The 27,143-nt window shown below is 38.4% G+C and overlaps 1 protein-coding gene across 1 annotated transcript in view; it reads left to right on the forward strand.

Moving 5' to 3' along the window:
* GNA12 (G protein subunit alpha 12) overlaps nucleotides 1-26,711 on the forward strand; it is a 44,402-nt gene extending 17,691 nt beyond the window's left edge. The window contains exons 3-4 of the mRNA XM_074885712.1: nucleotides 18,350-18,400; nucleotides 19,419-26,711. Coding sequence (XP_074741813.1) covers nucleotides 18,350-18,400; nucleotides 19,419-19,988 — 621 coding nt within the window. The 3' untranslated portion in view covers nucleotides 19,989-26,711. The remainder of the gene's footprint in view (nucleotides 1-18,349; nucleotides 18,401-19,418) is intronic.
* Nucleotides 26,712-27,143: the final 432 nt, after the last annotated feature.

Raw genomic sequence — 27,143 nt, forward strand, 5'->3', positions numbered from 1 at the left:
TGACATTGTTTTATCAGGTTTGTGAAACATGCACAATGTTTTTTGGTTTTGTTTTTAAATATCCATCCTAACTACTCTTAGTCAGAGCAGTGTCTTTATTTGAATGACTCTTACTGCTTCCCTTCAAAATACTGAGTCTTTCTAGCCTGTAACTATGTAATTCAAGAGCTCCTGAACTTCTCCTGTGGTAGAAGTAATATTCTCATCTCTTTAGGATTGATGGGGCTGTTTCCTCTGAACTCCAAAGCCTATTTGCAGTTAAGGCAACTGTGCTGAGTTACTCACATGCAGCCAGACTAGCTTTTGGCTTGCGCTTACAGATACCTGCCTTTCTTGGTACAGAAAAGAGCATGGCCATCCACGGAGGCGGCGAAAGGCATCTGTTTTAATGCAGTTATTCTTAATAGACAGACTATATTCACAATCCAACACTAGAGTATCAATTTAAATTTAATTGTTATTATTGATGTATTATTATAGATATTCACAGCACTGTTGAAAGAATTTCTAATGTTTTAATACTCCTTTTTTAAAAAAATCTCATCATTAATGAGTTCCTGAGAGGGAAGTATGGGACTTGCAAATACAGACAAAAACTTACTACTATGTCCATGGCTATTTTTAGATCTGTGCACAGGGAATTGTATGGAACACTTCCAGTAATACTTCAAATACTAAGAGCCTCAGAAGCCTTGGATGTGAGAAGACTCTGGAAAATGTTTTAAAGACCCTTTCTTTTATATTGATTCACCATTCTCTGGGTGTTTTGAGGTGTGGGGGTTTGGGTGTATTTGTAATAGGACATGAGTCACTTCCGAGTCACTCCCCTATGAATTAACTATGTGATGTGTTTTTTTTCTCTAAGCAGACACTTGAAATAAATTGAAGTGGTTAAATTATGCCTGCCAGAACAGATAGTGTGCTGGAAATGCTGCATAGTGAACAGCCTAGTCCTTGTGCTGGTATAGCTTGTTGCTGCATTCTCCTTACGTGAAGAGCTGATGGCTTCAAAGCCTTATAGGCAGCCAGCTGTGTGTTTTGGGCAGTACAAAGGTGAGGCACTAGTCATTCACACTAACTCTTGATTCAGAGCGGACAAACTGTTGCTTAAATGTTTTTATTTTGGTACAGAAATACTAGGTATGGCAGTAATGTAAGATGATCAGGAGTTAGGCTATATACCAGCTGCTGTAGTGGATGGAGGTTATGTGGCAGCATTTGACTGCCTCTAGGAGTCAAGTGAATTGAGAGGTTGGGCAGCAGAGTACTGACTTGATGTGAGAAGTAGGTGACTTTTGAAGTGGTGTGTTAAATGAGATCTGCAGGAGTGGGCTCTACTTTGTCAGAATTCTTCAGGGCACTTTAATAGAGATTTCTTGATTCCTTAAGTAAAATGTTTCCAACTGATCATTTGCCTTTAAGATGCAAGGGCAGAGTAGAGGTAACCTTAAAAGCGTGTTTCTAAGTATTTCACTCTTCTTTCAACATATATGGGGCAGCACTACTCCTTGCAGGAGTACTTGTGCCTAGTATTGACATAATGCACTTGCTAATGCGAGTCCTCTTGAGGAAATACCAATTGTCAAATCAACTCCAGCACAAACACAAAAATGAGCTGCTCTTTTTTGCAAACTACCGTTTGAATATGAGCTTACAGAAGAGACTATGGAAGTTGCTTATTCTGTAAAGATTTTTTTTTTTTCAAAGCTGTGAAACTCGCGTATTTTATTAGTGAAATCCATTGGGGTTGACCAATGCTGGTGAGATGTACAAAGGAAATACCCACATTGTTTAAAGTGCCAGCATGGGAATCTTGTTACCATTTAATGCACGTAACTGGGACTAGGCAGCAACTCTTTGCCAAATTACTCTTGAGCTTTGTTTGGGTATTCTGAGTTTGCAGAACTCCTGTGAAACTAGATTATTGCTGGGGAAACTATGTGGATTTTTCTTTTCTAGATCTGAATGGGACATACTACTCTGACCTGGAAAATTTTTTAAAAAACAATGGACTGACAGTAGTGCTACACACCAAAAACTCATGTTTGCTGTTGCTGAGACTTGATATTTTTTAATTACACAGTGTTAGTGCTGAAAGTCAAGTACATTTGTGTCTAATAATGTTATATGGGTTTTTTTAAGTTAATTGTGAAGCTGTGCATGGTAAATAGACTTGTTTGAATTTAGCTCTTACACTTAAGGAATGATAGTGCTATATGATCTAAGCCTTCCCTTAAATTTGCCACTTCTTTGTTAAAAAAGTAACAGTAATAGTCTGTTATAATCTGAATATGTTATAATTCTGAAACAGTGGCTTAATCTGACATAAGATGTCATATTAATTTAAAAGATTATTAACTTGTAGACTTTTATCTATGCAGCTTGAATAATAATATCCTGCTCTGGACTCATACAGCAGGGTGAGTTATGGAGATGTTTCTTTTTAGTTAAATACCTCAGCAAGGTATTTAACTGCCAGTATTGTGGCAGTTAAGTGCCAGAGGTCCAAATCAAAATTTTTAGTTCTAGTTCTGTCCTCTAATCCCCAGACCTTGAAAGTTTATGGAGAAGTTATAGAGTTTGACTCATCTTTGTACAGCAAAAGTTAATTGCTTGTTTAAGTATAATACTGCAAAGTATTGTGGCTGGTCTGTAGTAGGAAGGATTAGCAGTTGGAGCCCCTGGTTTCTAATCCTGTCTCTAACACCAAATAGGAAATTTTTTTTCAGATCAAAGTCTCAAGTAAGAACTCTCAAACAAGGGTGGCATTTTGTTAAAGGAGGTGAGAGTCAGTGAGTTATAGTTTGGGTTTTGTTAAAAATTGAGAGGTAACATAAAGCAAAACGCAGCTGGAAATCTTTGCACAAAATTCTGTGGATATTGGCCAATACTGTATGGTTTGTCAGTTTGCATCTACAGAAGTTAAATGCTCAGTCTCCTATTATTTGCAGTATTCTAAAAATAAATGCTTAAACGATATGTTAATGGGCCTGCTGCCACCAGAAGAACTCCTTGAGCAGCACGGTGTTTCACTGTACCAGCGCTACTGTGTCTTGACAGTCACTGAGATTCAAATTCAGGACTAAGCTGGAGCAGGAGGCAGCGTTGAGGATCCCTCCATAACACATCGTCTGTCACCTACACCAAGGAATAGTTCACTTGATAATCTCAGTTTTGCTTTAAGTGCCACTGAGAAAGATGTGAGAAGAACTTGCATTTAAAGTAGGCTGGATTCAAACCCATTTAGAGAATCAAAGGTCAAAAATAATTTTACACTGCAAATCATTTCGAATTCTAGCAAAATCCACTTGTGCAATATCTTCTCTCAGTGACAGAAGCTATTCTCTCAAGCAGAACCATCCATAGAAAGCTGTGTGATGGGTAAAGCAGTTACTAGCTGTTCTTAAATACTTTCTGCTATTGGGGAGAAATAACAAGAACCAGAAGGGTCATGATGAATTATGACCTTTTCAAAACAGTGCAAATGGAAAGGTGTTAAGAGAATAGCAATTTGTTACAGTACCTACCTGAAGTGTCAACCAAGGATTAAAGCCCTCTGTGGAAAAATAAAAGGATTCCTGCCTTGAATTGCTCCTGGCCTTAGGTTATGACAAAATGCAACAGCTGGATGAAATGTAGCCTGCATGGAATTGGGAGGATAAGTTGGAAAGTAATGAGCAGATCATACATAATAAATAAGTGGATAACAAGAAATTGATATGCCTACCATATGGGAACTGAGACGCTGAACAAAAAGAGCTGTGCTACTGGCTGTTCTAGTACTCTGTATAGTGAATTCCCAGCACTCTACAATTTTTCATTTTTTTCTTATTTATTTAAAGATCAAAAACTTTGGGTAAAATCACTTCTAAAGTCTGTAAAATGTAGAGTGCATTAATGCCCTGCTGTCTGTGGCTACCAAAAGGTTGAAATACAGACTTTGTGTGGTCCTACTTTTTAACTTTTAGGTTCTTGGAGGTAGATTAAAAGGCCTTGTATTTTTATGGTACTGTGTAAGGCTGCCTGTAGGAGTTTTTGCTTTTGGTCCTCGGATGCCAATAAATCCTGACTGTATTTTTGGTGTGGTTAAGGTGAATGAGAGAAACAACTTCACAGATACAGCTCCCATGTTGAAAATTCATTATGAGAATTTGCATCTTGCCTGATGATTGCCATTTTTCTGGTTGAAAGACTTCTTTTTACTCATGTGTATTTTATTAAGGACAAACTTTTTTTGTCTTTACCTCTTAGTAATTGAGTCCATTAGAGAACTGTCTGGGTGTCCCAAAAGATTTACAGAATAAATACTGTACTCATCCTTGACTCTCTCTGTATGCGTGTGGTAGCAGTTACAGTTTGGTGTCTTACCTTCAGCAATAGCACTGAAACACAAAATCTAATGTTCTTAGACTGGAAAAGTCCTTTTGGCTCCCAACTCTTGAGAATAAATGCCACCCTGCTTCTGGAAAGAAGCTTTAATTTTATTATGCATAAAATAATTAGAAAAAATACTCAGTGTGTCTGTCCTTGCAGGATTGTTGTTCTAAGCCCTAATTAGTGCTACCCTAAATCTTGCAGAACTGTATTGAATATAAGGATTTGTTCAGAGCAAGTACAGCTGTAATTAATCTTTGCATTCCCATCAAGAAATGCTGGCACATGCTGTGAGAAACAAGGAAGGAAACTTTCAGTTCAGGCTGTCTGAGCCAGTACCCAACTGCAGCTAAAAACCACTGGAGTAATCTCTTTATCCCTTTCTAGTGTGCAGGAAAGTTCTGGGCAGAGACAAACCCAACCCAGTGAGCAGCCTTTAGCTTTTGATTGTGCTATTTAATTTCATGTTCAGAAAGTTTCTAATGGATCTCTAATTCAAGAGATTTCAAAATTGGCAGCTGGTATCTCCGTAGAGATTCCCAGTAATGAGAATGTATTCCAGAAATCTGAGCAAGTTAAGTACATTTAAAGGTGCTCTCTTTGTACAATTAAGGGAGTCTAATAAAGAGTTCCTACTGAAATTTGGTGGAAGCAAGAGAGAGCTCATATATTAAGTAATGAGTACATGCGTAAGTTAAAACCGTGGTAGCACAAGGACAATTTTTATTCTAGTTGCAACAAAATACCTGCATTATGCAGAGACAGATATGTTAATATTTGGCTGTTTACACTGAAGTCTAAAAACAAAGAATATTGTTTCTAGTGGAAGGGCTCCACTTGTCAGACTGGTTTCAACCTTTGAATCTCAAAGATGTAACTGAAATGGAGACTTATATTTGTGTTCCCATGATATGGGTTTTCAAAGTTTTTGGTGTATCAAAGCTATGTGTACTATTTGAAGCAAGGACTGGCTTAGCTGTGTAAAAGAAAAGAGAGGGCTCCTGCTACTTGCTGTGTGCTATATTGGCAGTTCTCTGACCCTATAGCTGGTTTCAGGAAATTAGGACCAAAAAAAAAAAGGCACTGCAAAAGAAGAGGTGAATAGTTTTATTAAGCCTATCTCCCTGACATGGCTCACTCTGCTCAGAAGAGCAGTGCTGATGATGCACTTCAGAAAGTTCCAGTTTTACAAGTCAGCCTTTTGCACCTCATTTGTATGTTCTCTGTAGTAATTCAGCATTCTTTCATATTGTTACTGGATCTCCTCCTCTCCACCTAGAATTGAGAGAGTGAGCAAGGGTGATCTGTGTCGTTAAAAATTCTCTAAAATTTCCCTTAGGAGAAACAGTAAGAGGTTACGGCTTGGATTTTTTCAAAGGGTCCACTGATTTTAATAGGATAATGGGTAATGAATGCTTTCAGGCTTTCATGAACAACCTAGTTTATAGTAAGCTAGGTAGGATCAAGAACAAGTAGTAAGCACAGATGAACAAATAAGCAAAACATTAAAAACTAGGTCTGTTTTTATGAGGAAGTCTTACTGGCATATCTTCTAGATTTTTATACCTGAGAGAACAAATATTTGAAGTTGTTTGTAACTTGTCACACTGACTGAATTACGTTTAATGAGCCTCTGTTCTTTAAAAGACAGGACCTGGCAGAAGGCTGAAAGGGAAAATGCAGGAAGAATAGGTAGCGACAACTTGCTCAGTTGGCTATGTTGTCTTCTTCCTAGTTATCCAAATCTTGATCCTTTTGCAATGACTTCTTGAAAAGACTGTAATTTTCTTTAACCTACTTTTCTTCTATTATCTTCCCCTGCTCCTGCTGTCTCCCAAACAAGCCTGCTCTGCCTTAAAACACTGAGTGTTTTACTCAATGTGTTGTGCAAGGGTAGAACTTAACTTGAGCTGTAGTCCTGTGATAGAGTAATCACGGTGAGCAATAGGAAATGGTGGTTTAGGGAGTTCTGCTTTGCACTGTGCTCTTGCTTATGTTGGCACAAGTGTTTTTTGGAAGCTCTGGTGTCAATTGGGAAGCTCATCTGAGGCAGAGTGCAACCCTATGACTGATTGTAAGTGCAGCCAAGGTAGTGACCTGCTGTGGCATTGGTGGAACAAGCAGCTGACATCGCAGGCAATCACGAGTCACCTTAACCTGGTGCTTGCCAAGGAATGATGGCAGTGTCTATATCTCACTGATCCTTCTTCCAAGCAATGGTTCCTTTCCTCCATAAATCTTTCCTGATGCTAAAATAAAATGCCTGTACCTTGAGGATGCTCTTCAGATTTTAAAATGTTTGTGTTCCAAGTTACCGGGTATCTGGAGTGTTTGCATACTGGTCAAAGTCAAGGTTCCATTTCACAGGTATTGAGTGTAGAGGAAGAGATGGTGAGCAGTGGGTGGGAAGAAACACAGTTTTTGACTTTTGAATTTATGTGAAATGATAGCTGTGCAACAGTGGAGGTTTTCATAGATTAGATGACTTAAGGATGCCTGAACATGATACTGTTCCAGAAAATCTGTTGAGGTTCTGTACTGCCGCAACTGACCAGCTGATAATTGAACAGTAATGGAAGGAGTGGAGCTGTTGTCTTCTCAAAGAAGAGTACTCTGCTTCTCCTATTTCTGAACCTGCACTAGCTGGGAAGGCTTTCTGTTACAAAAGCAGAAGGCAGCCTGGTCTCTGCCTTCTCATTAGTTTGCCGCTATACTTAAAGCAGGTCTGTGGAGTAAACCTATTTTGCCCTATTATTGACTTAATATTTGGGGGAGGAGAGGAAAACTTCTTGGAAACATCATGCAAGATTTTCTGTTTGAGAAAGTGGAAAACATGCTGCTCAGAAAAGTAATTTATTGACACCTTTCAAACGTCTCCTCTGTATACAACACAGATTCCTGCAGCTCAGACTGTGGCAGACTTGTGCTTCACTTGGCTTTCCTCCTGAACAAACTGTTGGTGTTTGTCCTTAGAAGGTCTGCTCTCCACCCTGCCCCCAAAGCCTCTTAATTTGACTTGCTTTCCTTGATATTCACTTTATTCTACTTTGGAAAACTCAGTAAAATCTCAAACTGAAAAAAATAGTGGTTTATTGGTGGAATTCTTTGCCATTTAATTCCATCTCTGAATTCTGTGTATTTAAAACTTTGATCTATCTGGTTTCAGTCTGGTTGGAGTACAGTACTGAATCAGTAATGATGCTAGATGTGGGCAGGAGGCAAAAGAAGCACCTACTATATCCTCTTTTTCTGTCTTCTCCCAGTCCAGCACATGCATTCTAGGTTGCAAGGAGTTCAGATGGCCATCTGCATGGCTGGACTGTTTCCCCCTCTGTACTTCAGTAGGATGTGACTGGAGCTTTAATTATTTTTTTTTATAGGCTAGTCTGCTCAACAGCTTGTAGAAGTTTGTTAAACTCACTTCAGTTTCCACTGTGGCTTGATTAATATACATGTGTAGATGAGGCCTTAAGGATGGAAGCTGTCACTTATTTCAAATTGCTTATTTCACCTTTAGGTTTGTTTTCAGATGCATATAGCGCTTAGTTTATATAAAGCGGATGCAAGTGAGGCTGAATAAAAATAAAGCTTTCCATTTGATACAAGACTCAAATGTTACTTGTGGGCTTTTCCTCCATGGTAAGTCATTTCTAATAAGCCTGAGCTTCAAGATAGTAGCTTTATAATGATTGAGAACTGCGTCAAAGGATTCTGCTGTAGATGCACATGAAAATAGGATGGAGTTGCACATTATTACAGCTGTTGTTCATGCAGTTACCAAACCCATCTCACCTTGTGAGTCTTTGCTTAGGGATGTTTGATCCTTTAGTGAATCAGTACCTGAACAGCTTTAATTTTCATAAATCCATTCCAATTTTTGTTTTGTAAGTGAAAGTAATGATGTGAATTGTGTGGTAGAATGGATTGAATTGAAAAATGCAGAAAAAACAATCCTGAATGTTTTGAAAGGGAACAAATTCTAAAATGAAATAAAAAGAAGTTTAGGTTACTTGAAATCTTCATACTAAAATATCATGGTGCTGAAGTTTAAGTGCAAATTTGGAAGGACCTCCCCTTCTCCTCATGGTGAAACAACCTTCAGTAGGGGAGAGAATATTTGGAAAAATTGGTCTGTTGTGACTGCATGTGAATAAATGAAAAGTGTTTTAAGATAAATCATACTATAAATCAAATCACAGAGAAAACCTGACCACTTTGTGAACAGGAACTGAAGTTTATTTCAGATCACCAAAGGTTGTTTGAGGTTCACTATCACTTGTCAGATGAACTCAATATGCAGTGTTGTCACAGTACTGGAGCAGGAGAGATGAGGTTATAGGGAGGGCAATCACTTCTTGGGTGAAACCCTCTCTCACAGACCTGAAGTACAGCTGTGAACTAATGAAATAAATGTTCTTGGCATATGGCCGGAGACAACTTGACCACTAGTGATCTAGGAGATTTACAGGTGCATGTAAAGGTCAGACTTTATAGAAGGCAATACCAATTTCAGTGCAAGTGGGTGAACATGAGATGTTGAGCAGCTTCTCAGTGCTGAGAGCGAGCTAGTATATATCATGAAATTCAACTGATTTGAGAATTCACTGGGAAAGCCAGCATACTAACAGCTGGCAGAAGTGGTACACTCCATAGTTCAAAGTTGGTCAGTCTTTTAGAATTAACAAATGCCAAGCTATGACTGAAAAAGAAGGATTTTTTTTTTCTAGGGCAAATGATTTCTGAAAATCAGACACACAAACTGTCTTGAGGAATCCCTCAGACTTGTAAGCCTTATGTTCTCTGTAGTTAAGTCTGCTGAGTGCTGAGGTAATAGGCATGGTGAAAAACTTCTGTAATGTAAGCAAGGTGAGATTTTTTTTTTTCTGCACTCTGCTGCCTACACACTTGGTTTATAGGAATCAAACTGTTAAATAGCACACCCAAGTGCAACTAAGACTTAAGTTGCACTTTACCTCAGCGTGATTTCCACCTGAAACCTAACTTTCCAAATACTGCACAGCTTGCTGAATCTAGCAACACCATGGTTTTAGTCTACGTTGCATCTAAAAATGTGTTGGTTGTATAGATACAGAAAAAAAGAGAAAATTTTTTTAAAAATAAATTGTGAGGGATAAATGACTCTTTTCAATCCTTACAGTCATCTTAACAACAGATGTAAACAAATTTCAGTAAAATGTGTCTGAGCTGATGTTTCCACAGAAAGTGGAGCATTAGGGCACACTGCAAGAAGTGCTTTGGTGTAGAAGTGGAGTAGGAAACATCATTCTGTGAGATACTCAAGGTTATGCCTGTTGTAAATGCATTGAAGTTGCTTAGCTTTCCAGCTGGCCACCTGCCATGGAAAAGTCCAAGCTCAACATTCTCTCATGGCTGGTGTTAGCTGTTTTTTCAGCCCACGAGATCCAAGATATTTATTTCCCATCCCTTGATCTGATAAGATTTGAAAGGGAAACTCACTGGTAAACTTGTGATTTAGTCTTGATCAGATAGTCAGCACTGCTGACTAGATTAATTCATAAGGTAATTTTTTTTTTGTCAGTGTCTATTCTAGTTCCGCAGATGTCTTCTGTAAACAAAGCCAGCTTCAGGTTTGCATACTGAGCTGCTGAAAACAAAGCGTCGGACTAGGGTCACATAATAAAGTGATTGTGCATAGTTTCTGGTGATTTGTAAAAACATCCAGTTGCTTCTAAATACTGATGCATTAGTTGGAAATGCCCTCTTTTTTTGCATGGCAGCTGCCCACTGAGAATAAATGGGATAATTTGCTAGTGATTGGCCAGAATGTTGGATCCATCCTTCCATTTACAGCTCAGGACCTTTTTAACTGTGTCAAGATTGCTGCTTTCAGTTGCCTTCTCTTGTGCGTTTCAGCCGACTGTGCTTGGAATGAGAAGTTGAGCTGGCGTGTTTTAGTTCAACTTCACGGAGAACCTCCGGTGTTTGAGATGAAAGGGTTCTGGCAGCAGTTGTAGACAATGAATTCGCTTAGACAGTTGGCAGGGAAACAGGAAGGAATCCTTTCATGGGATGCTTATGACTAAGTCTGTCGTCCACTCGCGCCAGGATGAGTGTGTGCGAGCTGGGCGCGCTGCTGATGTTGGGTACAGTAATCAGAATTTTTTGTGTCATTTCAACATAACCACGATTCTTCCACATGAATTGGGTATATATCCCCTTGCATCTACTCCTTGAATCTTGCTAGCTGCTAGTCAGTGAAGGCTAGGAAATGCTAAATCACTGTATCTGATGTGCAAGTCTGGCTAAGGATTTTTTTAGAATTTTTTTTTTAAAGGGCAATAATTTAACCCATTTGTATTGCACTGTGCATCTTTGTGTTTTGTTTGTGGCCAGTACTCTCTTCTCTGCTGTTTCCACCTGCTTTTCTTCCAGTCACTGCAAATCTGTTAAGCAGGAATAGCAGTGATGAAGAGATGGTAAGTAGGAGTAAAATCAAAGCAATAGGGATTTTTGTTAATGTTTCTTGAAGCTTATAGTGTAGGATGAGCCTGCCTTCGTCTGTTAACAGAACATTCCTTTCCTCCTTGAGGCAATGTTGCTAGTGTGCATATTGGAGACAAAGGGACAGAATTATTAACATTGTATCAAGAGTAATTAATCTCATGTACATCCTGTTGATGTAGAAACACCTAGAATTTCAGGAAAAAAATTTTTTTTCCTTGCAGCACTTTCAGAAGAGTTGCTGTATTTAATTGCTGGGAAAAGCTAACACACGTAGGAGTTGCCCTTCACCACAAGAACTCTGCTCCTGTTGAGTGTTTCTTAGCTCTAAGGCTAGAATTTCTCTCAGTTACAGGGATCCACAAATCTTATCACTGATGTGTGAGCTCAGATTAGCCTAGATTTTGGGGGGGGAAATAAATAAATATGTATCACCTAATTTTTTACCCACGTGCTGTAAAGCATACCGTGTGGCCAGTGTGTCATGTAGGATGAGTTTATAGAAAGCCATCCTGACTTGGAAAAACAGGGTTTTGCATTGTCTGTTTGTACCAAGGTGACAAACAATGAATTTTTAAAGTATTTTCAAACTTTGACACTGTACGACTATGCAGTAGAAAGAAGAGGTAGTTTTTAGAAGAAGCTTGGAACCAAACGTTATTTTTTGTAGTCGGTATGTTTGTAGGGTACAGATAGCAGCAACTTGGATAAGCACTGGAGTTGCTGGATGGGAGCCAGTGGCTCCGTCTGTTGTTAAGGAGGAAGTTAAATAACACTAAAGAGATTTGATAGAATTCTGTATGGCTTAAATATGGAGAAGTGGTTAGTCTCTGCCTTGGAACTGGTGATTAAGTGAAAAATTAATGTTTGTCTTGTGTCAATAAATTTCAGTGTTCAGACAGGATGTAGAATATCTGTAGAACAGAATTACAGCGTAGAATGGGCATCAGCATTTCAGGGTAATTTAGGTTACTTCAGCATCCTTCTGAGTGAATTCTTAACAAGCACAGACTTGCTTATCTCCTTGGAAAATAATACTTAATTCATCAGCTGTCACAGAGAAGAGAACACACTTTTGGCTGTAGTAAATCCATGCCCTGTTTCCAGTGAGGCTGAATAGAAGTGCAGATTTAGAAGTAATCTGTTGGGAGAGCCTGCAGGTTTGGGGAGGGGAAGTTGTTTATAGTTGTCCCTCATAAGAATTTTAACCATGGGTCTTCGGGGTTTGTAAAGGACTACTACTTCTCTTGAACAAAGCCAAGGTGTGGAACCTGGAGCCGTGTCTGCGTGCTCACTTCCAAAGGATATATATATTATGGTGGCAGGATGTTAACCTGCTTGTTGTGTTCTGTAGGTCTCGCTAAGAAAAGCGTTTCCTGTGTCCCTGCTGATGAGGTTTTGGGTTCTAATCTCAGTACCCAAAAATTTAGTTGATCTAATGTCTCTAACATCTTTCAAATGCCAGTCTCCTAGTTATTTTATCCTCCTTCTTTGCTTGTAACCTTGCTCATCCCTTGGGCCTCTGCTTCGGAGATCTTGCTTTTATGAAACATCTGAAATTGTAACATTTAAACCCCTTACAATCAACAGATGATCAACAACCCAGGAAACGTGAGGTCTGGGAATTTGTCTGAAAAATAGATTTCACTTGCAAGTTACCACTGAAAGTTAGCATCGGTGTTGCCTTCTGTCAGTATGTATCTCTGGCATTCCAAATGGAGTAGTACCTTATATAAAGGCCAACTTCAGATGAAATTGTGTGTCAGTGCTTGAAGTCCATCCCATTCCTGTATCTGAGATCTCGGAGGTTAAAGGCTGGGAGATTCCCAAACTTCTTTCTGGGGTCTCTTGGATTTCTTCTGTTTCTCAGCCCTGCTGCGGAATGTTTTACAACTCCTGAATGGAGGGTGGGATACAGAGACCCTCGTTCTTTTATGCGTATCACTGTTGCTTTCAACTTACAGATTCAGCTGCAGTTTGTGGTAGTTAGTGACAGTATCCGCTTCTCCGTGTGTTTTGCTGTATTTGTGGGAATCTTTAGATCTTTATATGCTTCCTTGAAGTATAACATTTCCTTCCTGTGTGGTTTAATTCATCATCTGAAACAAGCTAAGACTGACAGATCTACCTTAAACTGTGCCCTCTAAATTTAGCAGCCAGAGACAGAATGATCAGGAAAGGCTAAATTAATATTATGTCAAAAAGGCCTTGGGACAAGGAAAGGAAAAAAGCCAATTTGGAACAAAGGATCCCCTTTCAAGTCTTTTAGTTCAGAGCAGAATTTAGAGGAACTGCTTTTCAGAAGGAAAAGTTTGAAATGAGTCTGTATTTTAGGGAACTGGACAGTAGGATGTTTCACTGTCATTTCTGATCTCACCAACTGTCACTTTGAATAACTGGCTGAGAGTTAAAGTGACAAGTTGATAAATTCTAGCCTTGCAGAACACTTCTTATTACTGAGTTTCTATGGGTATTTTAAAACAATCTACGTATCTGTTGTGCATTTATTTTCATGAAATGAATACTGCTTGAGAACTCTGCCCAAGTGTTTTCTGCTTGCCTTCTGCAATGAGTCTATCAGTGGCAAAGGCAGTGATGCCAGATTAGTTGTAATATTTCTGTGGAGAGATTTCTTACGGGCTATGAACCTAGCCTGAAGGAACAGAGATGTTAAATTCAATTAGTTATTTTTGTGATGACTTCTTTGGAGCAAGTGTTAAGGCGACACTCATATAGTACAAAATATATAGAATAAAAATTTGTTAATTTTGTGGCTTTTGCCCCTTGAGAATGTTGTGTTCAAAATAATCTAGCATATAGAAGATGAGTTGTAGAGCACTATTTGAGGAAGCAAGAGTATATGTTTACATTTTACCTTTCCTCCCTTTCTCTTCCACCAGTCAGTTTTTAAGCAAATTGTACTATTTTCCCTGGCTTCACCAAACTTTATACAGCACATAGGACAGTTTAAAAAAAATAATCCAGTAGTGATGCTGCATTGTGGAACTTGTGGGCTCATTTTAGGCCTTCTGTTTGTGTTTCTTGATTCCCCCAGTTCCCAGATGTGCAGTGACTCATCCTACTGAACAATGGGAACAGCATCTCTTATTCCTTCACTTGGTCCCAGTTGGCAAAGCTGTTACTCAGAGGATATGTATTGCAGAGGGAGAAGAGATTAGCAGTGAGAGAATGAATCATCCAAGCGTTTGTGGTAACTCTTGTGTGGTGAGCAAGAAGTTAAGGAAGACTAATGGTCTATACTATGCTCTGGTGTACTTAAAAGAAGTATCTGAATTATGTAAAATTCGTAACTTGGAGGTCGCTCTTCCCTCCCCTACCACTGTCCCAGAAAACGCAGGGCATGGATGGAATACAGCATTTTGACATCTTGATTTCTTATCAAGGAGGATAAGAAAAAGACTAATTGGTTTGTATCAACAGCAAAATAGATGATGGTCATCTCAGGCTTTGCTGATATAACTTTCAAATGTGAAATATATTAATAGACTATTAGTAGTTAAAAATAATTTTAAAAAGTCAGTACGAACATGCTTCACTGACAGACTTTGTGACTGTGACAGAATGGTGCTTTGTATCCAAGTACTGTGCCAGCTGAAGTGAAATAATGTATTCCAGATTTTAAGAATATTATTAATAAATATTGTTAGAGTATTTTTAAAAGGAAATAGTGTACTAACAGGGAAATAAAAGAAGATTTGAGTCTTCTTAAATCTGAAAAGACAGAAGCTCAACAATCTTCTGTGAATGTAGTTGATCTGAGGAAGTTTCTTGAGCTGACACAGGGGTTTTTTTGATACATCAGCTTGTAAAAGATTGACATGTCTGACCTGGACCTTTTTTGTTTGGTTTTTTTTTTTAAGTGAACACACTGTGATTATCTTTAGGTATTTAAATATAGTATAAATAATTTTGATGGCTTTCATTTCTGTTTTGCTGCTTGCAAGCATAGTGCAAAATAGATTGCGGTGTTCAGAAAACTTCTTTTTTTTTCAGTAGAACCATTAAAATAGTGTGATTGAAGTCGTCAATCTGCGTAAAGGTATTTTTAATATCTGATGAATCGGTTACAAATATTTGATGCTGCTAGTCATGCTAGTGAACCAGAAATAACTGGCTAAGATCTGGAAAAGGAGAGCATTTGAAGTGCTAAGCCAGCTTTTGGATTGTTACGTGACTTTGGAGAAACACTAAAAATTTATGCTGAAAAAGCCAAACCAGCTTATGGTCAGTGTCTTCAAGAGAAAAAAATAGTTCAACGTGAGAAGGGCAGCTGATACTTTTTTATTTTGGAAATTTGCCTCGAATGGAAAACCTACCTTGATGAACAATTCATAAACTCTTTGTGTGTATTTTTTATACACATACGTATATATACACACGTATATTTGTGTGTATAATACCCAAAGCATGAAGTAGCTTTGCATAAATAATAGTTTATCAGTGGAATTCAAAATTGCATTCAAGTGCAGCTTGATATAAAGCTAAATAAATGTGGCTTCTAGATCTAATTAATATTGCTATCTATTTTTCCCTGGATGACAAGGAAAAAAGTTAAAGATAAAGGAATGTTCAGTTAATACAATTGTTCTAATTAAAAATACTAATACGACACAATATTAGTACCTGGAGTTTCCATATTTTCCTCATTTAAATACATTTCAAGTTATTCAAGTCAGTTGGTGCTGCCTGCAGTTGTTCTGTGCTGCCTGCTGGATGGACTGAAATGCCCCATGTGCTTCCCAGAAGCAACCAAGTTTTCCATGAGTCAGAGCAAGACGTAGAGCAAGGTTACTCAAGAAGTCGTTGGAGCAGGAACTGAATCCACACTTCCATAAGCCATAACACAAGACTTAATCAGGGAATCATCTTTAAAGTAGGGGGGCTTGAGTGTGTAGTGTGGGTTTGGGGGTTGTTGGGTTGATTTAGGATTTTTTTTGTCAAGAGGGGAAGTTTCTTCCTTCAGGTTTGTGTGCTTTAATGTTTTGAGCTTTTCTTAACTTCAAACCCTCTGGAGCTTGTTGGGGATTTATTGTTTTGTCTGGAAACAGCTATTTTGACTCAAGTACTGGATGTCTTTGAATTCTGTGCTAGATGAGAATATTCAGACACCTTCAGATCTGTCAGACCATGCATATGGTGTTCACACCTGTTCCAGCAACCTGACTTGGTTACCCAGCTATCCAAGTGTTTTGCAATTACTGCTTAAAATTTCCCAGAATGAGTAATTTGGCTTGATTGCAGTGTTACAAAGAGCTGTATAAGAAACTAGAGGAGCCTAGTTTCCCTAAATCACTGCAGAACTGAATGTGTATTTTTTTCATTAATCAGATTATTTTCTTACCGTCTTATAAATGTGCAAAATGTTAAACTGATTGATGCGTGGGGGAGGAAACGGAGGAGGCAGAAGCTGTAAATCAGGTAAACTTGCTTGTGTGTCCAGCAGGTTACGTGCGTACAGCTGTTTCCTGCTCTCAGCGTGGGAGGGTGTATGGACAAGGCAAGGACTCTAAAAGCAACTGGATAGAAAACAGGAACAAGTTGTATCAGAGATGGCCCATTCGCAGTCTTGCTGCACATCTAAAGGCATTGTGTAGGACAAAGCACAATAGATAGAGAAGGGTTTTTTGTAGCTTCAGTGACCTTTTTCTTTTTGGGCTCTCACATCTCCTAAATATGACTAAGACTGTACAGGAAGACCTTTTCTCTTATTCATGTGGTCTGTGATATCTCTTCTGGTCCAACAGAGTGCCAAAAAATACAGGAAATTACTTTCACCTTATGAAAATTCATGATTGTAAGGAAGCTCTTAGAGCAATTGTTCTTTGGAAACTTCCCACCCCCCCCAAAAAAGTAATTTTTTTCTGCTAGTGATCCTCTGTAAATCTTTTGCGATACATGGTAGTTTTTTCAAATGTGGGTTCTCTCTCCTTTATGAAAAGACACTTCCATTTTTAAATATTAGGAAATAGTAAGCTACGGGTCCTTTTTGCCTATGCCTTATGCTGAAAGTATGTACTTGTACAGTACACTGAATCCTCTGATCTCCAGTCTGAGTCTTCAAAATGAACTGTTGTGGTGGCATCTGTTTACAGTTGTACTGGAGGGGAATAATTCTATTCCCTTGCTATCTCAAGGCTCCGGTGTAGAGGAGAATGTATGGTTTAAGAATTTCTTTTGCTGTTGGAATCTGAGCTAGTATTTTGAGAATATTCTCATTTTGAATTAGTGACTTGGTGACAGCACCTACTGACAGCTTGGTCAGTAATGACATGGTCCTCATCTGTGATACGTGTAATGTGTTTTGCTGCCTCGAATTATTAAAAGGCAGCAGGATTTTCAATTTCATCGTTCTTATGATATGGCTACAACTGCAAGACAGTGTCCTAAACAACAAATAATACTTTCTTACTGAACAGATCATCTTCATCTGAAGAAATGAAAGGGCACGGTTTGAAGGAGAATGGGCTTCTGCCAAAGGGAGTTTCAGTCCAGAAGTGAAGTCTGCATCTATATAGAAATAATTTTATTACTTCTAAAAAGTATGTGCAGGGCTTATTGTACCCACTAATGCAAAGTGACACTTGATTTGAGTGTGATAGATGGGCAAGCTTGTTTTTAAAAAAAACAAAAACAAAACAACAAACCAACCACAAAAAATCCAACCAAACAAAAAATCCACACAAAACCTCTTACAGATTTTCACACAAGAATAAATTTTCTTTGTAACCATTGCCTATATTCTTTTCAGTATAACTGCTAAAGGATTTTTGTATAGTATGAACAAATCCATTATTAAAACTCTTGAGCCTAAAAGGGAAACTATCTGTAGATGAGAAGGTCCTTCAGAATGTTCCTTTTTTTTAACAAGCAAGTCTAGCTTAAATTATCGTGAATTGTGAGTGACTTAAATCTTTCACTTTTCTAAAGATATGCCAACCAGTCTAGGATATGTTTTTGTTCATTGTTACGAATTTTAAACAAAATATACCAGTTTCTTATAAACTTGTTTCATTTTTACTCCCACCCAGTGTCCATTAACTGCATTCATCATACAAGGGGAAAAAAACTAATTCTTTAATCCAAAGGACTGATTTTAATAACACTTCCTTTTCATTGTAAAGATTTACTAGATAGATTTGAACATCTATTCAGATCTTTTCTAGAACTAAATCTTTATGCAGATTTTTCTAGAACTAACAGAGAATTGCTTTTAGAGGAAATATTAGCTTACCTATTGTGTCAGTAGTGCATTATGGCAGCTCCACTTCATTATCAGCATTTTATGTGAAATAAGCTATGTAGTTCTTCTGTTGTTCCAGCTGCTGAAGCATATCAGGATGTTGTCCCAGCTTCCACTCGTGATACTGCCCTGTTAGACCTCAGTGCATGTTGAAAAGTGAAAAGGCTATAGTTCAGTTGGATTTGCTATCCTGGAAACAAGCTTAGTTCCCATCTCTTTCCCTTTCCACAGGGTGAATCAGTGAAATACTTCCTGGATAACCTGGATCGGATCGGTCAGCTGGTAAGACATACTTTCTCTTTCTGAACCAGAAGAGCTCAGAGAGATAATGGAAGCCTGGGTGTGCTGTGATTAATGCTTTGGGGGGGTTCTTTGTTTTTTGGGTTTTTTTTAAATAATAATGCATTAAATAACTTCAGTGTTCTTTCTCTAGAAATAGTAAACTCCAGCCTTATGAAACTGAAGCTTAGTATTTGCTTAATTTTGGTTTTGGCAGACAAGAAGCATTGTTTATGGAAGTTGTGTTTATGCACGTATTTTCTCAGTCCTTCTACACACTTTCTGGATCTCATTCACTTTTCATGATGATATGATGGCTGGCGCTATTTAAGGTAGCGGAATGAAACCTTACCGAATTAAAAAAAGAGTACTAGCACTTGTAGGATTCAAAATCTGTAATGAGAACATGTCAGGTGACTTGGAGGAGAAAGAAGGGACATGATTTTCCTAAATAGTAACAGTGATAAGCTTCTGAAGAACAAATCTCTCTACAGTGGTGGGCTGGGCCGCAACCGGCAGTAGAACATGTTGCTGTATTCGCTGGTCATGGAGTGTGAACCTGGAAGAAGTATTTCCACTAAAGCTTGCGAGATGTCCTTTGTAAGAGTAATGAACTGTGAAAAACTACACTTAAAAAAAAAACCCTTTTAGTGATGACATTCAAAGATGATCTGCTTTACTGAACACTACCTAAATGGCAGTAACACTGTAGCTGATAATTTCATAATGAAAAAAATAGACTTCAGCCTGAAAATGAGACTTGAAGGGTAAAAATGTGAACGACTTCATTAGTCCTATGTTTTTATTCTCATATGTCTTGAGATCTTCTGTAGCTGTTTACCAACGCGTTGAGATAAATGGTCAACAGTTCACTATTTCAAAGTTGAGTATTCATTCTTCACTTAATAATTAAAAAAACATGGCTCTTGTTGATTATTTTTTTTCCCATTGCCTCAATATTCTGGCATTAGGCAGCATTTTTGAAGGACTTTTCCTGACACTTTTCTCCTTTCTTTTACAGAATTATTTCCCCAGCAAACAAGATATTTTGCTGGCTAGAAAAGCCACCAAGGGGATAGTAGAGCATGATTTCATCATTAAAAAAATACCTTTCAAGATGGTGGATGTAGGTGGACAGAGATCTCAGCGTCAAAAGTGGTTCCAGTGCTTTGATGGAATAACTTCAATTTTGTTTATGGTCTCCTCCAGTGAATATGATCAGGTTCTCATGGAAGACAGGCGCACAAATAGACTTGTGGAGTCCATGAATATCTTTGAGACAATAGTCAATAACAAGCTTTTCTTTAATGTTTCTATTATCCTATTCCTCAACAAGATGGATCTTCTTGTAGAGAAGGTAAAGACTGTCAGCATTAAGAAGTATTTCTCGGACTTCAAAGGCGACCCTCACAGGCTAGAAGATGTTCAACGTTATCTGGTGCAGTGCTTTGACAGAAAGAGGAGAAACCGTAGTAAGCCGCTCTTCCATCACTTCACCACTGCCATAGACACTGAAAACATCCGCTTTGTGTTTCATGCCGTGAAGGACACGATCCTTCAAGAGAATCTGAAGGATATTATGTTGCAGTGAAGGAGAGCAGCTGATGTTCTGTTAAAATTTGCCGGAGGGTTAGGTCAAAGTTTTTATCCTTTCTTTATGACCCTTGCATGTGGTGTAGGACCCATGCTAATTACTTGGCTCAGGAATGCTGTAAACTAGCCAGTCCAAACAGAGGAGCTATAGGCCGAAGGAGTCAAATGTTGATGTTAGCTACTGAATCATTTGGACTAGAAACACTACTGAAACAAGGCCGTTGTAGGTTCTGTACCTAGTTTGGAATGCTGAATAACACAACCATCTTCTGCCTTCTTAGAAAAAAAGAAATCTGACAAACCGTGTATGGAAGACATGTTGTTTTAAATGAATATGCTCATTCTTCAGAGACACTAGTCATACAAACTGCCTTTTTTTGTAGTTTGGAGATGCTGATTTGATCAAACTAATCTAAACGTAATGAGATTGGCAGCTGTATTGGAGAATGTTAATGGAAGTTCTGTTCTTAACCCTTAGGACTATAACCAGATCTTGTGTGCGTGTTCAGCTTTGCCAAGGGTCTGGAATCCACTTATCAAGGTGGATGCACAGCTCTTGTGTGAAGGTTTTGCATGAGTTTCTTGAGGCAAAAGTCTAAAACTGTATAAGGAAACCTGTTTGGAGTAAATTGGATGGGAAGTTAAGGCCTCACTGATACGGAGAAGGGTTTATTTTGCACTATGTGTGAAGGGTGTTACATCATGGGAAAACTGATTTCCTTGGTGAAGCAGCCTGTGCTAGAGCACCTGACCGCGTATCTGCACAGTGGGTGCTCAAGTGAGATGTACTTCATGGAAATTCAGCGCTGTTCTTACACCTGCAGTTGGCAGTATTTGTGAAGGTTCAGAGTCTTGCATGACAGGGCTTTATCTATATTCAAAAGTTTGAATGCTGATTAAACTCTTAAATAAAGGTTTTGATAGTGCAGCAGCTGCTTGTTTAGTTCCCAACAGCTGACATGATAGGAAAACTGAACACCCTAGAGATCCCAGTTTTACAGCTGCACTGATGTTTGGACAGCAAGACCTTGCTGTAGAATTAGCCTTTAATCTGTGTCTTAATGGGATCTTTAGCCTGTAGTAATGCACATGTAATTCTGAGTATAGTCAAGGTTGGAGTGGCCCATTTTGGGCAGTGGTTTGTGCATAAAATTGCAAGAGGCTATGAATAATGTTGATATGAACTGTTAATTTTCTAGCTCTCAATCTGTGTAACTAACTGTCAGGTGCCTTTTTTGTGTACAGACATATCTGATCTTTTCTACTACAGTGGGCTACATGAACAAACTGAAGATCTGCCTTTTATATCAACATTGTAGTACTATCCTTTAGGTAATTTTCAAACATAGTTTACTGTGCCATTTTTGTCATAGTTTTTATCCAAGAATAAAACCTGAAGGGCTGTTTGTACCTGTAAAAAGCCAGCAGATTGCCTGGAGTTCTTTTCCCCTTTAAGCCTGTAATGGCATGTCAAAACAAGCAATGTTTTACTTCAGCTGGTAATCCCATGGGAAATGTGGTCAAAAAAAAAAAAAAAAAAAAAAGTCCTGTTCCGTTGTCCTTTCATGTTAATTTGGATAAAATCTGGAGTTTTTCTTCCTCTCTGAAGCTTGCAGATGTTCATATCAGTATTTTTGTGTAGTTTCCTAATGTGGCAGTCTCTTGGCTTTCTTTGCGCAGTCTTCAGAGCGGAAAAGATGTGGCTATTTCAGTGCTATGTAATGCGCACAGTATCGAGGTAAGAAGCAACTGAAAAGTTGCAGATGGGAAAGTCTAACTTAAATTTGAGCAAACTTAAACAGGAATTAGATTCCTTGTAACAAGTCTTATTTTTGCCAGGACCAACTCTCTTTTAAATATTTATTCATTTTTAACCTTGAAGGGGAAAAATGTTATGTGACTCTAATATTCAGACGGGGGGGGAAACTCTTAAGATTATTACATTTGAAAAGGTAAATGTTTCAACACAGAACGATGCAAACAAGTTTACTCATCATATAAGGTTTGTTTCTCTAAGCTAGCCCATTTGGCTGAAGACTAAGACTGTTTTCAAAGCTTTCAGATACTCTTGGAGTTCTTCGTAGTAGTTTCCACTTCACACAAGGCACTGGGGAAGAGGAAGCCATTGTGGGTTGACCTGACTTCTGGGTTGACTTGGCTTTATTTCCTAGTTTGCTCTGAGCTTTATTCTTTCTCTAAATTTCTAGATGGGTTAATATTACGCCTGTTTTCTCAAATGAGTTAAACATTCCTTTTCAACTGTATTTTTTTTCTCAAGAATTACCTCAGTTTTATGTCTGAATCTACTGTAGTTTTACCTGGGAGTCATAGCATGGACTTTCCTGTTCTGCTTATCTCTTCATGCTCATCCATGGTTTTGTATCCTTAGTCACCTTACAGATTTAAAACTCTGTTCAGAGCTAATAATGCAACTTATATTTTAAGTAACTTAATCTGCACCTGGAAAAGAAACAGCATGAGATATCTCATATTGAGCTCTCAAGCATATCTTTTTTTGTATGATATGGCAGTTTTGCACACTAAATCAGAATTTTAGGGAACCAGTTTGGTCACCTCAGGCCCATTATTGCCTTTCTTCTTTTTATTGATAAAGTTGGCTTAAGTGTGATGCTGCAGGTTGCAGATCATCAGTTTGGCTCTAGGCTCTGTGTTCTGTCAAACTTTCATAGTGATGGTTCACACCAGGAACCCAAGATCAGGAAACTTCTTGCAAAAGTGAAGGGCTTCTCAAGTTTGCAAAGGATCTGGCCCATGACTAAAAAGGACTTTTTTTTTAAGTGGCAGCTTTCTCTGCAAAATACACTCCACTTCTTGCCACAACTGAGGAGTTTTGTGTTTGCGTTTGGTTTTTTTTTCCAAGGGAAGTTGTAGTATAGTAAAGTCAGAAACTCATCTTACGGTAAATCAGTTAATTACTAAAGCAGAACTTAGGTAGGTTAGATCTCAGAAACACCTCAGGACAGGCTTGGTCAGTTGCTTAGTCCTTTCACAAGAAACAAATAGAAAACTTTATTTTAAGTGACATCCTGGAGAACTTTGCAGGTAAACACAGCTGGAGAGAACATCGGGTTTTGTTAAATTTATAGGCTTATTGTTCATTTGGCTAGTCAGGAAATGGGTCACAGGCAGGATGGTAATCAGAAGAAGGCCTTGAACAACTACATTTAAAAGAAGAAAAAAAAAAAAACCAGCCTTTTGCTGTCTCTCCTCTGACACCCACAGGTCAGTGACCAATGATGGTGTGTTGCAAATGAGTTGTCTCTTGCAGGGACAAAGAGAGGAAGTGAAGTGTTTGCAGCATGTGCTTGCAGGAGAGACTTAGGTAATCTTGCAGTTTAAGTAGAAAAACTAACTAAATAGGAGTCATTTATCAAACACTCCTTTGTATTTGTTGTCCTCAAAACAGGTTTTAAGCTAATAGAGCGTGTCAGTCAGTACCATTCCTTCGGATGGCAGTGCTGTCATTCTCTGAACAATTCTTAGATGACATTATGAGCTGACATGGTGAATTGGATTTAAAAAGGAAGAATAGTTTTCTGGAAGTGACATATTTAATAGGCAGTTGTCACTTTGAAGGAATTAAATAGCTCTTAATGTTAAAAATGAATTAATATCCATTATGGAATGGAAATTACTGGCCACTCAACTTTACAGTACAACTCAAAGATGCTTCCAGGTTTATACAAAGAAATGATCTTATTTAATATAGCAGCATAGACTATTTGACTAGTTAACTTGATAATATATTCTTTTTTTAAAAATACTGCTGTGTAAAACCTAGAACTAGGCATGTTACAAGCATGAAGAAGCTCCTGAAGATGACTGTTTACAGGCTTTCTGAGCCACCTAAAGCCTGAACCTCAGCCAAGCAGACAGAGTGAAGAAACTAATGGCAAAAAAACTAGTAAAATGGAGTAGGAAGAGCTCATCTGTATGTGGCACTGCAGACAAAAATGTAATTCCACTAGGACAGCAGAAGTAGTTTTTGATATGAAAAACGGTGAATTTGAAAAATGTGTCCCATCCTGTCTGTCATCCCCCCATCTCCATGTTTCCATCCCCCCTTGGGTATTCACCAGTCCTGGCTACTGTAATCTGCAAGGAATTGTAGAATTAGAGAATTTAAAAGAATTGACGTGGAACCACTGAAGAAACTAGCAGCTTTCTTTAGCAACAGACAACTACCTTCCACAGCATATCATTTTAGAAAACAAGCCCTTTGCCTTTAGATGGTTGTCTTTGTGGGTATTAACTTTATGTTTTGGAGTCTCTTCTATGTATATACCTTTTTAGTTCTGGAAAAAAAACATTCTGCTGCATGGAACTACAGGATTTCTGTAAAAGGCCCCTCTGATTTTCAAATAGTGAGTTTTGACACCTGACTTGCGTCATTGAATTTTCAGGAGAACTTACTGGGTTGATAGACAATTTGATGCATGCCAGCTTGAGACACAAACACGATATGCAATAACACCTCCATACAGTGCAGCTTGTCATGTAACCAAACACTGATCTCTATATCGATTCCTGTAAGTTTAGTAGTAGCCTCTCTTCTATTTCATTTTTCTAGTATAAAATCACATGGTGTAGTCAGGGGTTTTAATATAGCACTGCCAACTCTTTACCTCAGTACACTCTTTATTAATTCTGTAACACAAAGTGGTGGGTAGGGTGTTTCAGTAGCAGCTATAAAACATCTGTGCCTACTTTTGTAAATGACTTTTTAACAGATTTCTAGGGAGCATCCATTATGGATCGGGAAGACTGGCATGGTCTGGGCAAGACTTGGCCTGAATTAGTATTGACTCCACACACCTCTAGATGAGGACTGTAGCCTAGTGAGGAAGTAATTGGCAAGACAATACAAGACCTAGTGCTTTTTAATATTACCTGTTTTGTAATTAGCTGGGGTGATCTCTGCTTTGTGCTGTGAAGTGGGCACTTTGTTTTAACACTAATCTTTTTTTACATAGGTGGAAGTGAGTAAAGCCAGGATATTTGGAGCTGAAACTGCTGCTCTGATAACCAGGTGATGCTGTCTCTTTGCTCATCTTGGTGGTTGGACAGTTGAGCTTGATTCTTGACGTTTTTATCTTTCTAATGGCATTTGGAAAGCAGTGTTGAAGTTTGTCTATGTGTCGATATGCTTGTTTTCTTATTGAGTGGGGAGTATGGAGGTACTAGATTGTCAGTGCTTAGTGGTTCTGTGCCTGGCTTGATGAACTGTATCACAACTTAGCTCTTGGCATATGTCCGAAGGTCATCTTCTGTCCGATGTGAAAATAATCAGTCGGATTTAAAAAAAGAGCAGCACTGATTTCCAAGGTGGGCATTCTGCTAAAAAAGCCAAAGTATGTTGGAAGGGAGCAAGAGAGGGGAGCTATTTTCTAAACAGATCCCAAAAGCTGATGGTGCTTGAAGACTGACTGTATTGAAGTGAAATGCCATCTGCGTTGACCCCAAAAGCTTTGAGTGACTCCAGACAGCTATTGGCTGTGAATTAACAGCAGCAGGCTGGCAAGGCTGGCACTGCTGCAGCTGCACACCCTTCCATTGTAAATCTCTTCATCTGTTCATAACTGGGTGCTAAAACTAAATTTCTGCTAAAATACAGTATACAGATCTCTGGCCAGACAGTGCATCTTACTCCTTTCTAACAGCTACTTAAACTTTCTTCAAGATACCAGAGCGTGAGTAGTATTCCAGGGGAATGGCTAGGTAAGAGACTGTTTCCATTATTTGAATAAAAACTACAACTGATGGAGAGCAAAACTTTGGATAAGTAGGACCTGAGAGAGCATCTTATGAGGGAAGTAAGAGATTTTGAATAGCACTGCTTCTCAGCTAATACTTCCCATCAATCTCTTGTGCTGAGCTTGTGTGCAGGTGGTTGGGCACAAAAGCTGAGAGAAGATAGCAGGGAGAAGGGGGATGTGGAAGAGAAATGATACTTGAGTGGCTCATGAGACTTGGAAAGCGTGGTTGGTGGACTTAGGTTTGGAAACATGTGTTCAGACTCCCACTTGCATTGAAGCCATTAACTCTCTTTAGGATAATGAACGTTTTTACAGTGAACAGGTTTTGCTACCTGGAATGTGTAATGAGCTTGAATTGATGATGCACGTTAAAAAGTGAGACTCCACTTAACAAAATGGCTAGTATTTATTGCTCTTGTGATGAGTTGTCTTGTTTATGGAATCAATATATATGAAAAACTGACAAAACACAAAGTTATCTTGTGACACAATCATGTAGCTAGGAAGCCAATTAATGTTATCTTTTATTCTGCAATTTACTTGCTCTCTGGTGCCTATGCATTGTAACACACATACTATGCAATATCATTCTTTTCTTAAACCAATTCACTGCATTGGGCAAGAAAGGCCTGAGTTTAGCCTTAATTTTCTAACAATTCACAAGAAAGTACTTTAAAAACAGTGACAAACTAAAAGAAGGTGAAAAATGCATAAAGTAAAAGCACAGTTCCAGACTGCTCACATAAGTGTCTTTCTAGCACCAAAACAGCATCCATGATAGAAGCAGCTACTTGCTGTAATAGTTTCAATTTATGAAAACTGTGTACTAGATAAAATTATATTGTGATGTGTAAAAAGTGTATTTTATAGCTTTGGTGACTTAGTTTACTGTTTTGTATATATGAATTTTATAAATCTATTAAAACTTGACTTGTTATACTGTTCTTCATGGGTTTTTCTCTTTCAACAGAGTCTAGAGTGACATTTCTTGCTTTATTCAAAAATTTTCTGCAAGAGGGCTGCTTTTTGAATAAATTACAGTATGGACTGCATGAAACTACAGCTGTCATGCAATAAAATCTTGTTCTGTAATCTTAATGTATCTCCCACCTCTCTAGTTCTGGTCTGAATCAATCCTTCCCGAGCGTGTCCAGGAATGGAAGGCTGATAAAACACTAACCTGTATAAAAATTCCTACTCATTCATCTGTAGCATTTCAGTAGCAGACTTAGGCATTAGAACTGATGGGAAGTGGAAGGGGAGACACAGCTAGAGTTTGTGCTTATGTATTTTAAGCTCAGCAAGAGAAGATAATTAAGCCTGTTGAGTTGGCAACACCTGTTGGAGATTCCTCTTCTGCTGTGTAGCATCTGATA

This window comes from Strix uralensis, chromosome 16, assembly GCF_047716275.1.
Source record: "Strix uralensis isolate ZFMK-TIS-50842 chromosome 16, bStrUra1, whole genome shotgun sequence".
Taxonomy (NCBI): Eukaryota; Metazoa; Chordata; class Aves; order Strigiformes; family Strigidae; genus Strix; species Strix uralensis.